This window comes from Balaenoptera physalus, assembly GCF_965194825.1.
Source record: "Balaenoptera physalus genome assembly, chromosome: 3".
NCBI classification, from domain to species: Eukaryota; Metazoa; Chordata; class Mammalia; order Artiodactyla; family Balaenopteridae; genus Balaenoptera; species Balaenoptera physalus.
The window spans coordinates 89,686,177-89,699,740 of NC_138890.1; the positions used below are offsets into that span (position 1 = coordinate 89,686,177).

The following is a 13,564-nucleotide window of genomic DNA, read 5'->3' on the forward strand; positions in this document are numbered from 1 at the left end:
AAGCATGCAGTAACTGTTTGTACTATACGACATAATTATATATAAATAGGTAATACCGTGCATTGAAATATAAAAGAACTTTAGGATGCTGCTAGATTTCCTATTCACTTCACTTCCTTCTTTTGTGGTTATTCATTTAACAAATGCTTATTAAGTGACAGTGCCAGGCACTGTCCTAGGCCCTGGGGCTGTAGCCTAGAATGAGCACATGTAATCACTCCTACCACTTGGGGTTTGTATACCAGTTGGAGAGTAGTCCATGAAAACATGAACAAACCAAGTAATAAAACAATTCTTAAGGAAATTTACAAGATTCTATAACAGAAAAGTACAGAACAGGGCAGGGGTCCAACTCTACACAGAATTAGCAGAGAAGGCTACCCCTAGAAGGAAATATCTCGGCCCCAACCTGAAAGATGAGAAGGAGCCAGGCACAAGAAGAGTTGGATCAAGAAACTGAGCAAACGACAGACACAAAGGCCCTGCAGAGGGAGAGTCTGATGAGTTGAAGGAACTGTGCAGGAAGACCAGTACAACCTGAATGACAGGGTGAATACACAAGAAGTCAGATAGATAGGTAGACTGTTCTGTGTAGGCAATGAACTTAGCTTTTATTCCAAATGCAGTGGGAAGCCATTAAAGAGTATTAGGCAGAGAAATGTGATCAGAAATATGTTTTTTAAATTTACTTTGGCTGCTGTGTACAGAATGGATTGGGGGTGGGGGCACTGTGGTGGAAAGATGACTGTTGCTGTGGTCCAAGGACAAATGATGGTGACCATGGAGATGGACAAAAGTGAACGGATTCAAGGTATATTTTGGTGGTAGAATAAACAGACTTTGCTGATGGATTGGATTTTCTTCTGGAATTTATATGAAGTTATTAGAGCATTATTTTCAGGAAGAATATACGTAAAGCCAGACTTTGTAGATGTAGAAATGTAAGCAAATAAGGGATAAAAATTTCACAGCTGCTAGCTCCCATCCTTTCTTCACCCTAGACTTTGTCCTCTTTGGGGTGGTCACAACAGAAATGTTTTGCCTTTGTATACACAGATGGGGGAGAAGATGGAGCAAGTCACTTTCCTACAGCCTTTCTCTCTTTGATTCCTCCCACAAAGACCTGTAAACATTGTGGGATCCTATAATTATATTGGAAAATGTTTCTTGGAACCATTGTGTTTCACAGATTTCTGATTACAACTTGTATTTTTGACTTTTATACCATGTTCAGATTTTCAATAAATCAACATTTTATTTTATTTTTTTATTTTAAAAATTTCTTTTTTATTAAAGTATAGTTGATTTACAATGTTGTGTTAATTTCAGGCATATGGCAAAGTGATTCAGTTATATATATACATATATATATGTATATATATTTCAGATTCTTGTCCCTTACAGATTTATTACAAGGTACTGAGTATAGCTCCCTGCGCTATGCAGTAGGTCATCACTGGTTATCTTTTATATATAGTAGTGTATGTATATTAATCCCAAACTCCTAATTTATAACCCCCCCACTTTCTTTTCCCCTTTAGTAACCATGTTTGTTTTCTATGTCTGTGAGTCTATTTCTGTTTTGTAAATAAATCAACATTTTAGATTGAGAGCAAAATCCAAGAAAATCTGCTGAAGCATTTAGAAACTAAAAATCAGGAAAAAATATTTAAAGTATTTTTATTTTTACTAGCATACACTTATACACTTATATACCCTATCATAGTTAAATATTGTTTTTTATAATAATTTAATATGTTTTCCCACTAAGTAGTAGTAAAAGTAATTTTAGAGCATTTAGGTTAATTTATCAGATCTAATAATGCCAAACAAATGTGGCTCATTTTAAGTAATGAGACTAGAGAAGGAAAAGAAGCATCAGGAAAAATTGGAAACCACAGAATAATTAGATTTAGGCTTTCAAAATCACTTGGCTCCATATCGTCCACCCTACCCCAAAGGAAATAAAAGGACAAGCCATTTAAAAATGAATTTTTCTCTGAAGACTTTCCCTATTGTATCTGTTTAGTCTGAACAGTTTCCAGTATTGACAGTGAGTTTCTTTTCACCACCAATATGGCAAGTTCCTTTGAGGTAGAGAGAGATTTTGCCTTTCATTGCCTTGTGTTATTTCTCCTGTACTGAACTATGTAAAGAAAGGTAAATGGTAAAATGGCGGTGCAGAGATGGAGAGCCTTAGATTATTCAGTCCTGTACAAGGAGATTGTTTTCTTTTTTCTAGCGTCATGTATGTTTGAAAAAAAAAAATCTGCTTTAGCAAGAAATTCTCCTTCCAGAGAGGTAATTAGGAAATACATAACTTCTGTTTTAAGAGCATATTTTCTACAAATGGCTGCATACACTTATAGTGATGATTGTATAATCATAGGCAGGCCCACAACTACATAACAGATGAAAGACCCTTACTGGGAAGATTAGGGATACATCATTTTGCTCTTATAGTAATAATATGTTAGGAATGAATCCTGCTAAAACCACTACCTCTTTATCTTGAGATTCTTGTCCTTCCCATAAAATAAAATTTTGAAGCTATTGATCAGTGAACTAAGTGTGCAAGCTACATGCCTTCCTTAAATCTGAGTATATAAGGTCATTTAGAAGTAGTAGTAATTGTTGAGTTTCTGTATGTAAAATTAAAATGTAATATTTCTAAATGCAGTATAGCCTCTTCAAAAGGAATATCTAGGAATTATTTTGGGGAGGTCATCTTTGCTGACTTGTAAAAAAATCAAAGCAGCTTTTTGTCTCTTAGAACGAATCCTAGAGCTGAACTCAAGATCTTAAGTAAATAAAGGTTTAAAAGAATAAATGTTTCACAACTAAGGGTGTGTTGGATTGCTACTGTATATGTATTTTCCTCCAAAGCTAGTCAAAGGCTTTTTTTCCCACTGCCTCTTTAATCTTCGTGAAAAGCTTTCCTTAGAGCTTGAGCAGGCCCCATAGGAGCCCTATTTTCTCTTTATGTGTTTCTACATGCTGCTTCTCTTTACCAGATTTTAAGATATATCCACGTTTCCTTCACCAGTGCTCAAAGAGCCATCATATTTCTCATATTAATTATTGTTTAGAATTTCCTTTGTTATGGTTGAGAGGAACTATCCAAGAACCTCTTTTCCCAGGGTAGCCTTAATATTTTTAAAGCCTCTGTAGATGAATGGTAAGAAATTAATAAATTTTATAATATCATCTGCCATCCTTAAAATATTTGGATATTTAATATCTACATGCCAAATGAGGTCAGTTATAAGAACAGGTGAATTGAAAAGAGTGATCGCTAACATGATATGAAAAGAGGTCATGTGCAGTCTCTTTTATGCTTGCTCCTTACCTTCTTGGAATACATGTAGAATACCAATCATCATGTACCAAGAAAAGGAGTTTGTTATGTTGGGTGTCAATTTATTACCATAATATTTTTTAAAACTGAGTGTTTTTTCCTCCCCCTAAAGTATACTTCTTTGAAATTATAGAATCTTTTCTTCAGAAGAAAATTACTGTGTTAGTGAAAAACATAACCTTCTAATAGATAATATGCTCTTTTATATCCAGCTTTATTTACTAGAGAATCATTATGTGTTTATAGTTAAAGTCTTATGAGAGCTGATTAACTGGAAAAATTCTTTGCTGTATGTTTCAGTTTTCACATTTGGCTCATAATCGTTTATATAAAAGGAAGTGATTGTTCTTAGCTGTTGGGCAGATGGGATGCTCAAGAATCAAAGACTTTAAAGCTTTCTACAGAGTCTTAAGTAATCGCTTGCTCTTCTACAAAATCTTGGGTAACGTAACTCTGGAGTAGGAGTTACCATTGCATTTTTTCCTCATGTGGCTAATTACTGACAACATGCGACGTGACTCTGAACCGTTATTTAAATACTGCTATTATGTAATGTAGTTACAGTTATTATTAGAGGCTGTTTATTATTTACAACATTTCACTCTGTCATGGCTAATTCACCAAAATAGATGAACGTTTAACATTTTAAATATTTGAAGAGAAATTGGCTTAGCATTTGTTTTTCTATTTGGTGTTTTTTATTAAAAGTCAGTGGACTTTAGAGACATCATTTTAATAACCACTAAAGACCCATTCGGTAGATCACAAAGTTTAGCATATTTTTAAATTGCTTATTCACCTGTGTAATTTATGATTATTATTTTTAGATACATCATTTTTTGCTTTATTTTCTTTAAGTGTTTCATCAGTAATTTTATTGTGCTTTGTTTTTAAACAAAATTCAAGTCAGTAGTCCAACAAAACTAGATAGGTTTCCAGTTCTCCATTAATTTATTGGAGAAGGTAGGTATAGGTAGCTCAAAAATGTACATTAGTAACTGAGAAAAAATTTTTTTCTTAAAGCACTAAATGTTCCTAATTTATTGGAAAAAAATTGCCACCACTACCTCATCTACCTGCCTCCCTCATGATAATAATAAAGGAGAGACATTTACTTCTTTACATAGCACGGACAGGCTAGTTACTCTGCTTCCTTTGACCTGAGAAATGACTGTTAAGACAAGTAGGACATTTACCCTAGATCACGACACACATTAATCACCAAATTAAACATTGGAATAGTTTCATCAAACTCAAGGCAGACACATGAATTTACTTATTCAGGAGATGCAAGGAGAAAGAGCAGGAAAGGATGCAGGTAGCCAGAAAGATTATGACTAGTATAATCAGTAAATGAAGATGCAGTAATGCAGATTTTTTTTTTTTTTATGGTGTGACAACAAATATGTTAGCAAGCCCAGAGCAAATAAATATTAAGTGGACTCCCCACTCCTTCTCCTCATATCGATCACCTTCTAGTGTAGTGCGGGATTAAGAGCTTGAACTCTGGAATCAGCTCTGCCATTTACAGCAGAACCATTGGGAAGTTACTTACCTTTCTAAGTCACTATTACATCATCTGTAAAATTGGATTTATGCAATAGGTATTTAATGAGTGCCTGATATGTTTTAGGTACTCTTCTAGGAGCTGAGGCTTAACAGGGAAGTTAGGATGGCATAATAACTAGACAGTCTGTGCTAGGTAAAAAAAGTAAATGTATCTCCTTTATTATTATTATTATTATCATTAAAAAGGTAATAATATGGAGGGAGGCAGGAAGAGGGGATTGTAGTGGTAGTATTTAATTCTGCTTCAAAATAAATTAGGAACATTTTAGTACTTCTTGTGAACAGTGAGTGGTGAAAAAAGTCTGTACCTTCCATAGTACCTACCTCACAAGGCTGTGGGGAGAGTCAATAGGGTATAGAATAGGGCACAGTGCCTGACGTAGAGGACGTACTCAGTCGATGTTACATGCTTTCCTCATCATTATTAATGCCACATTTTGTGTACAAAGCACTGAGTTAGGTGTTATAAGAAATCAGAAAAAGTTTTGGACTGGACCTATCCTTTATCATTAATAGTCTCTTTGCATATTTGAGATGTAGATTACTTTAGGTTTTAATTCCCGAGAGTAGACTCTGAGGCAAGGATTTGAATGCAAGTATTTAGGAGGCTATCTCAAGGAGCAGTTATAAGGGTTGGGGATGGAAAATGGGCAGGAAAAGAAAGCCATGAGAGGGCGCATTTATGAACACATTACTGCAGTGGGCAACTGGGGCTCAGTCCCACTTGAGGGGCTCAGGAAGTTGACATAGAGCATGTCTCCCCAAGGAGAAAAGAAAATGGGGTATTTATCAACCATTGACTTTATGTTGTTGGCCAAGGGCTGCTTCTGGGGAGATAATTCCGTGGCATTTCCAACCAGCACCGTGTGCTGCCCAGGCCTGCTCTGGGCCCAGAGAGCGCTCTCAGTGGAGTCACAGGTGCTTGCATTGGGAAACTGTTGGCCTTTTCAGAAACAGTAATTATAGAGGGATATGGGAGGGCACCAGTAGCATTGGCTACATAGATCCTCACCCAAAAGCTACCCAAAAGCTACAACATGAGGCTGTATGTGGCAAGCTCAAAATATATAGAAACATAAGAGGAGTGTACAAATGCTGGATTTACATGTATATATTTTTAAATAAAGGTGAGAACATTAGTATGGAAACACAACACCTGAATAACATAAAGGAAATTTACTTGAGAGTTTTTCCTTCTAAAAGCATTACAGGTAATTGTTCGGCTCTGAGGAACATTTTAGAATGGTCACCACTTTTTGATCAGCTCTTTTATCAAATTAGAACTTAATTACATAACATTCATATGAAAAATCAATCTTTTTTTCCCCCTTAGTTGCTGAAGCACTTGGACACTCCAAAGTAAATTGAATCTTTACATCAATTTTCCAGGAAAAGAAACAGTAAAATCTTTGTCCTTGAGGTTCCACTTGACAGGGTCAAAAGCAATTCTTTCATTGTATTATACTTTAACACAAATCAGAAAATGCAAAGATTTCAGAATTGCTCTATTTCACTTATTATCTTCGGAAGCTTTCCTCTGCAGCTAAGCAAGGTGTTATTAGGCACAAGGAGTTTTGCTGAATTCTTAAATTGGTCTCAAGAATTTTGTGATGGATGGTTTACTCAATTTAAAACAGATCATCTGGTGATATTGCTTTTAGGTTAAAATGAGGGTTCCTCAGATTCTTTTCAGGGCCGATCCTTTCAACTATTTGTCAAATCCAGAATTGCTAAACTGTAAAGTACATGGACTCCAGATACATTGGTGGTGAATGTGATAAAGAGAGAATTCTAGAAGGAGACTAGAGCAACCTCAAGGCCCAACCTTATCTGCTTGAAAGTTTTATAGAGGGTTAAGTCCTAGCCTGACTACTTATTTATCTTTTTTCAAGCCAGCTTATTCTGAATACTCTAACCCTTAATTAATGATTATTAATTTGACATGAAGCGCTATGCAAATGCCCGGATGCCATCTGGAGTATTTTAACCAGTTACATGTAATAAATATTTGTCTAATAAGACTCCTTGTACCCGATTAGAAATGTATGTGGCTCTCTGCCCTGAAGCTTAGCTTTTAGTGGAACCTAAACCACGTAAATGCAGACAAATGAAAAGATCTTTTATGTACTTCCTTCATATTTTTGATATTTTCTAGTGAAGGCTACATACAAACGGAGGTCTCAAAGGAACACTCTCTCAAAGGTTGAGTCTCACTGACTCAGATGTTACCTCCTCAGGTGGAACTTCTCTGGTTATCCCATCTGAAATAGCCCTTTGTCCCGGCCACTCAGTTCATCACCTCACCCTGTTATATTTCTTCAGCACATTCATCACTATCTTGTGTTCTTTATTTATTCTTGTTCCTTTATGTGTATGTTTGTTTGACTTCTCCCACTGGAATGTTACCGCCATGGAGGAAGAGAATTGATCTGTCTTATTCACTGTTATACCCCAATGTCAAGGACAGTGCTTCCCACAGAGTAGGCGCTCAATAAATTTTTGTTGAATGACTCGATGAAAGAATGGATATTAAGAATCCTGTGCCCTTGAAAATAAATGTAGCATATCAAGTACCTTAGGGTTATAGGAAAAAACTTTAACTCTTTCCAGCTTAAAAAGAGGCATTTTCTTTCACTGCAACAATAATATAAAGATCTGAAAAAGAGGCATCCTCTCAGGAGTAGAATGCCGAGCTGTTGCCCGTGGATCTTCTGACAAGGGAGCACTAGGTGCAGGGTTTTGGAGGATGGCCAGGAGCAGACACTCGTGGTCAATGTGCCAGGCAGCTGTGGAAATATAATTGGGAAGTACCTGGAAGTTAAGATGACGTGAATCAGCCAAGAAACAGGAGGAATCGAAGGCTCAATAAATCTCCACTTTCTCATGGCTCAAACGGTCCAGCCATTCCCTGGTTGCAGGGCCCTACTTACCAAGACCAGGACAAAGATGAAAATGCCATTATAGGCCACCAGAGGAAAGCACAAGCTGGGTGTATTTAAGGTAAACATACCATGGGAGTTCACAGCAGTCCAGTCTGTCCTGAAATGGTAGGTCATTTATTCTTTTAACAGATATTTATCAAACCTCTTTTATATTAGCACCATTTAGACTCCAGCCTCACTCCTTCCTGCTCCTCTCACCCCCAACACTCTTGCATACCCATTGCTACGGAGGCACTCTGCTTTTGACTTCATTATTCATTGACTTCTCTTGTAAAATTTGGTTTGGAAAAAGGGCTTTGCCACTATAACAAACCCACCAAGCCTTCTCTGCACACATTATTAACACTAGTAGGGAGTGCTTTGGGCACTAGATAGAATACAGATGTTCTGAAACACAGGATAAATGCTCTATGTCCCACCAGAATATTCCTCTCTGCCACCCCCCTCCCCCAAGAAATTGGGAAGTCTCCAAGGCTATTCTTGATATTGCATCATTTGTGTGCAGGCCTATTTTTTCAAAGGTGGCAGATGACCTTGCGCCTTTGGGTAACTGAGATTGAAAGTTAGGTTTCTGCCTGTTGTATTAAACTCACTCTGGTTTCTTATTTGACTGAATATGAAGAAGCTGGGCTTTTAGGATTGCTTCTGTTATATTTCCCAAGATGTGAGTGTGACAGGAAATTTTATTTTAAAACAATACTGTGATCCATGTACTTACTGACAGAAGACATTGGTTTAAAAAAAAAAAAGTATCAGTCTTAAAGAAGTTGGGTGCAACTAGACTGTTAAACAGACAAGTCAATTTACTGAAGATACTTCATCCTCATTCATTGAGCTCTTAGGGAGAGTTTTATTAACCTACTGTGTTTTCAGGGTCTATACAGCTTTTGCTCAGTGGGCCATTACCCAGTGGGATTGCAGCAGTTGAGATCCTTGCATAAACTCAACATCTTCTTAACCAAAATGAAAACAGTATCATATTGCCTTTTGAATCTGTTTGAAGGGAGAAATATTTTTAGGGAAAAAAAAGATAATTGAAAAGTTCTGTATTCATCTTTCTGTGCCCTAGGACATTGATTTTTCAGATGCTGTAATATATTACATGGTGAGATAGTCCTGAGGACTTCCATACATATTAGTGACTCTAGTGCCCACAGCACACATTGCAAACCTTCCACATTCAGAGATTCAGCGTGCCTTGTGGTATTTCTGTCTGACCTCAATCCATTTTGGAAATAAAATGTTCCATACACTGAGGGAAAGCACATCTTATTGGCCTCTCTCTGACTTCTGCCATCCCTTGCTACCTTGTAAGGAAGCCAGCACAGGCATCCTTGCTCAGAATCTGCCTGGTGATGCCCAGGTCTCTGCCACAAGGTTTAGGTTCCCAGCAGTACTGTCCTACCTGTGTGGTCACAGGAAAGGTGAGCTTTGTATTCAGCAGGTGCTCCATAGATATTGAAATTGAATTGAATCAGGACTCAGTAAATCTGAGCCAAATCAGGTTTGAATTATGTGCCTTTATCTTCCCTGGAAAGCAAGAGGTGGAGGGAGGTGCAGCAATGTTAGCAGAAAAGGAGAGAGAAATCAAATCTTTTTCCATTTCAGGTGTGGGAGGCCCATGCATAAACAAGAAGAAGTCTTCTTCATGTATAGATTGGGAAGGGAGTGTCTCCCTCCCCCATCCTAGGTCATGACTGTCCCTGGCCAAATCTCTGGCCCATGCATGGTTTCTTTTAGTAAGTGCTTTTCTTCTGATCTTACCTCTCCGTCGCCCTGCTTCATGGCCAAGATCATGGACATGACACAGTGTTCATCCTGGGACCCCTTCCTGGATCGCAGGGGACTGCCCCAGCCGCCTTAACCAATCACCAGTGAAGAAACATTAGTATTGGGCTGCTCACCCTGGCAGCTCTCACTGCCCCTTCCTGGCTTTTAGTATCCATAATGACAGCTGGCTTGGATTTAACTCTTCAAGTTCTATGTGGAGTTTTGTTTTGTAGAATAAGTAGGAAAATTTTGGCTTGCTGTCTCCATTTTCAATGTTCCTTTCTGTGACCAGCCCCTTCCTTCATGCCATGCTATCTGCTATGCCTTGCCCTTTGCCATACTGCTTTCCTCTCTTCAATTTCATTGCTTTCTGCTATGAAAAATCCATCGTAAGAGCTAATTGACACCAAGTTTTGTGTTGCTGACGTCTTAATACTATATATGAAAATATGTGGAATATATGGGGATATATGTGAATATAGGAATATATGTGCCCAGCCACTGCCCTCTGCATCATACATGGTACATAAAATGGAGATGAGGGAGGTGGGAAGCAAATCAAATTCCATTTTGAAAGCAAACACTCACTGGCAAAAATCTGAAATTTTAATTGAAAGTTGGGGGTAAATGTTTAGGATTTTCAGAAACTAGTACCAAATCTCCTCCTAACACTTTACACTAAAACCCTATCAAAGGATGCTCTGAGATGAAATCTGAGAAAGGTTTCAGTTTATCATTCATGATAGAAGCTCCTCAGCCTTATCAGTCCTCTTGTGACCATTAATAAATAGTACTGTCGTAAATGAATGTCTCCCTGAAAATGGACCCTGACATCAAATTAGCATGTGCGTGCATATAGACTTACACAGTTTTAAAAATTGGTTTGTTTTTAAAGGAGAATAAATGGAAAATAAGCCTTTGCCAACTGTGTCTTTATTTATTCTTTTTATATATTTGGCATGTAAATACAAAAATGTTCTCTCTAGATTCCTGAAGCATTAATTTTGAACGCTATGGCAGGTAAATTTAGCGCACATTTTCTTTTACAACTAGTGTGATGAAAAGAACTCAGGGAGGTTCAGCCTTCAGAATTCGTGGATAAACCTCATGGACCGTAAGGTTTTGCTAAGAGTGTGTGGCTAATTAACTTCTGACGAGGTTGGAAATAAAAATTCAATGACCACCTCCCTCATTCCCACTTAAATCTGAAACCTTCTATTCAAATCATTGTGCCTTGTTTTTCCTCAGTTTATTATAGTCAAGCAGTGTTAGTTTTTAAATATTTTATCCTTTGAATTTTCATGTGACTACATCCTGTGGCTTTGTAGTGTATATAATAGCATATATTTTTTCAACAAGGAATAAACAAAGAAGTGCTATGAAAATAGAAACGAATTGTAAACTGTGATCCTGACATGAGCAACTTAATTCCTAGTGGGATTGGGGAGCAATTTTCACGGCTTTGAAAGGAAAGCAAAAACTTGTAGTAGTGATAAATTATACCGTGGAGACCTCTTAAACACTTAGCCTTGGTGAACATTAAACCTGTCTCTTCAACAGGTTTATTGCAGGATTAGGCACTTCCTGGAGAAAAGTGTCACTCTGCCTTTGGCACTGATGTAAATTTGGTTTCTGCTAGATTTATAAAAGGTGCTATACAGAAGTCATTCAATTTTCTCAAAAGTTACCTTCAGAATTTGGGGTGTGGATTTATTCATGTCCCAGATATCACTTCATTGTCCCCTAAAGTTGACCATCCAAGAAATCTCAGATTCATATTGAACTAGGTTGTCCCAATCCTCTGTAATAATGCATATTCACCTAAAAATTTTGTTAACCCTTTCTGGCCACCAGAGTTTTGCTGATTAAATGATAAAGTCAGTGCTGCAGAGACTTGTGGGCCATATACTAAGATTCACATCTGCAGTTTAGATATAAATGCAGCAGCCCCAGTCACTTTGGTTCTCAATTTGTCAATTTGTCAAAAAAGAACTAATATGTCATTTTGAAATATCTAATGACTGAAAAAGAGTCACAAAACTAAATAACTTGGCTGTTTGAGCTTAAGTTTTAAGTATGCATTCTGCACCTATGGCATAAAACTAGATCTTAAGAGTTTGCTTGGTTGAACTATTTTGCCATCATTCAATTCATTTATTCTTTAAGTATTTATTGAGCATTGTACCCCAGGCTTGCTGGAGATAAAGCAGTGAAGAAAACAGGTAAAATTCTTGCCCTCAGGGGGTTTACATTCTAGTGTAAGTAAATAAATAGAATCAGCTGATAAGTGATAGGGAGACAAATAGAACCGGGCAGGGGAGATAAGGGAGGGTGGGAAGTAGTGCCATTTAACAAGGGGATCAAGGAAGGCTCTCACTGAGAAGGGAACTCTGAAAGATCTGAGGGAAGTGAGAGTGTGAGCCATGAAGATTTGGGAGAGGGAGAATTGAGCATATCTGGGTGAGGGCAACTTCAGGTACAAAGACCATGAGATGGGAGGATGATTTGTTTGTTGGTAAAACAGTGAAGAGGGCAGTGTGCTGGAGTGGAGTGAGCAAAATCAAAAGCACGAGCAGATAAGACTGAGAGGTAAAGGGAGCCAGAACATTAAAGCCTTTAGGACATTACTCTGAGTGAGGTGAGACTCTATGATGGCTCGTGCAAGGAGGAGGGACTTGCACTGATTAGCTTTAAAAGGATCCCTTTGGCTGTTCGTGAGAATGGTTTCTAGGAAGACAAAGGCAGATGGAGAGGAACTGATTAGAAGGCTGTTGCAATAATCCGTAATTCAGGTGGGAGAGGAAGTTGGCTTGGACCTGAGTGGTAGCAAAGGAGGTGGGGAGAAGCACTTGGATTCTGGATGGATGGAAGGCAGAGCCAAAGGACTTGCTAATGGAGCAAATATGGATGTGAGAGCAAGAGAGGAGTCAAGCCTGCCAGCATTATAGTCCCAATTACTTGTTATGTAGTAGCCAAAACAAGAAGTCCAATTGCCATTTAGTTAGGACCCTACATATTTTTTCTCTTTCTGACTCAGTGAAAATCTGTGTCTCTGTATACAAAAAGAACAACATGATACAAGTAGTATTTGCTGCAAGGTAAACAAAGTTGTACTATGGTGTAACAAAATAGAGATGCTGCTTGAGAATTAAGTTACCAGATGCTCAGGTTCTGTACTACACCCCTCCCCCCAGAGTACAATCCATGAGTAATGGAAGCAGAGGGAGGGTCAAATTTGAAGTATAAGAAGAACAAAAACAAGAGCTCATGCATGAATTCCCTGGATGGGGAGACACAATCCAGAGGAGGGCTGAACACAGACTGGTTGCAATAGTTACTCAGCAAGGCTAAGCATGGAAATCAACAAAGGAACATGGCACATCCTCATCTTTGAGGAGCTTAAAGTCTAATGAAAGTACCTTGCCTTCCATAACTCAGTGGAGCACTAGGATTTTATTTATATCATTTACAGAGATATATGTCAGTAATGTGACTCTTTCAAATATAAATATAGATATATTAAATATAGATCTGTATAGATAGATATTTCAATGTACATCTTTTATGTATACACAGACCAGCAATATAGGTATGTGAGTACAAACTTATGCATATTCTTGTTCCAAATTTTAGTCTCCAGAATTTGCTTGGCTGCTCTGATCAGTAAAAGCAATAGTAAAGTAAGAGGTCATGTAAGCTACACAAAGCCTTTTGTCCACAAAAATAAAAAGATCAGTTTGGAAAGTTAGTACCCAAGTTAATGAGAAGATATTGATCCAGATTCCTTGAAAAAACCTGGTGCGTTGAGTAACGGGGTGCGGTAATCTCAGCAACTCTCGTAGATGTGCCAAGAGCTCCCTCCCAGCTCTAAAGGTGCCCCTGCCTGGGTTACAGCCATCCCAGAAGGTTGGAGAGTTGCTGTGTG

General features: G+C 37.9%; 1 protein-coding gene across 4 annotated transcripts in view; it reads left to right on the forward strand.

The window, feature by feature from the left end:
- FBXL17 (F-box and leucine rich repeat protein 17) overlaps positions 1-13,564 on the forward strand; it is a 468,543-nt gene that overhangs the window by 393,168 nt on the left and 61,811 nt on the right. The window contains exon 9 of one of the 4 annotated variants that reach the window (XM_082454483.1): positions 1,057-4,772. The exons of the other annotated variants lie outside the window; for them this stretch is intronic. Coding sequence (XP_082310609.1) covers positions 1,057-1,148 — 92 coding nt within the window. The 3' untranslated portion in view covers positions 1,149-4,772. Of the gene's footprint in view, positions 1-1,056; positions 4,773-13,564 lie in introns of those variants that run through there. 4 annotated transcript variants of the gene reach the window in all.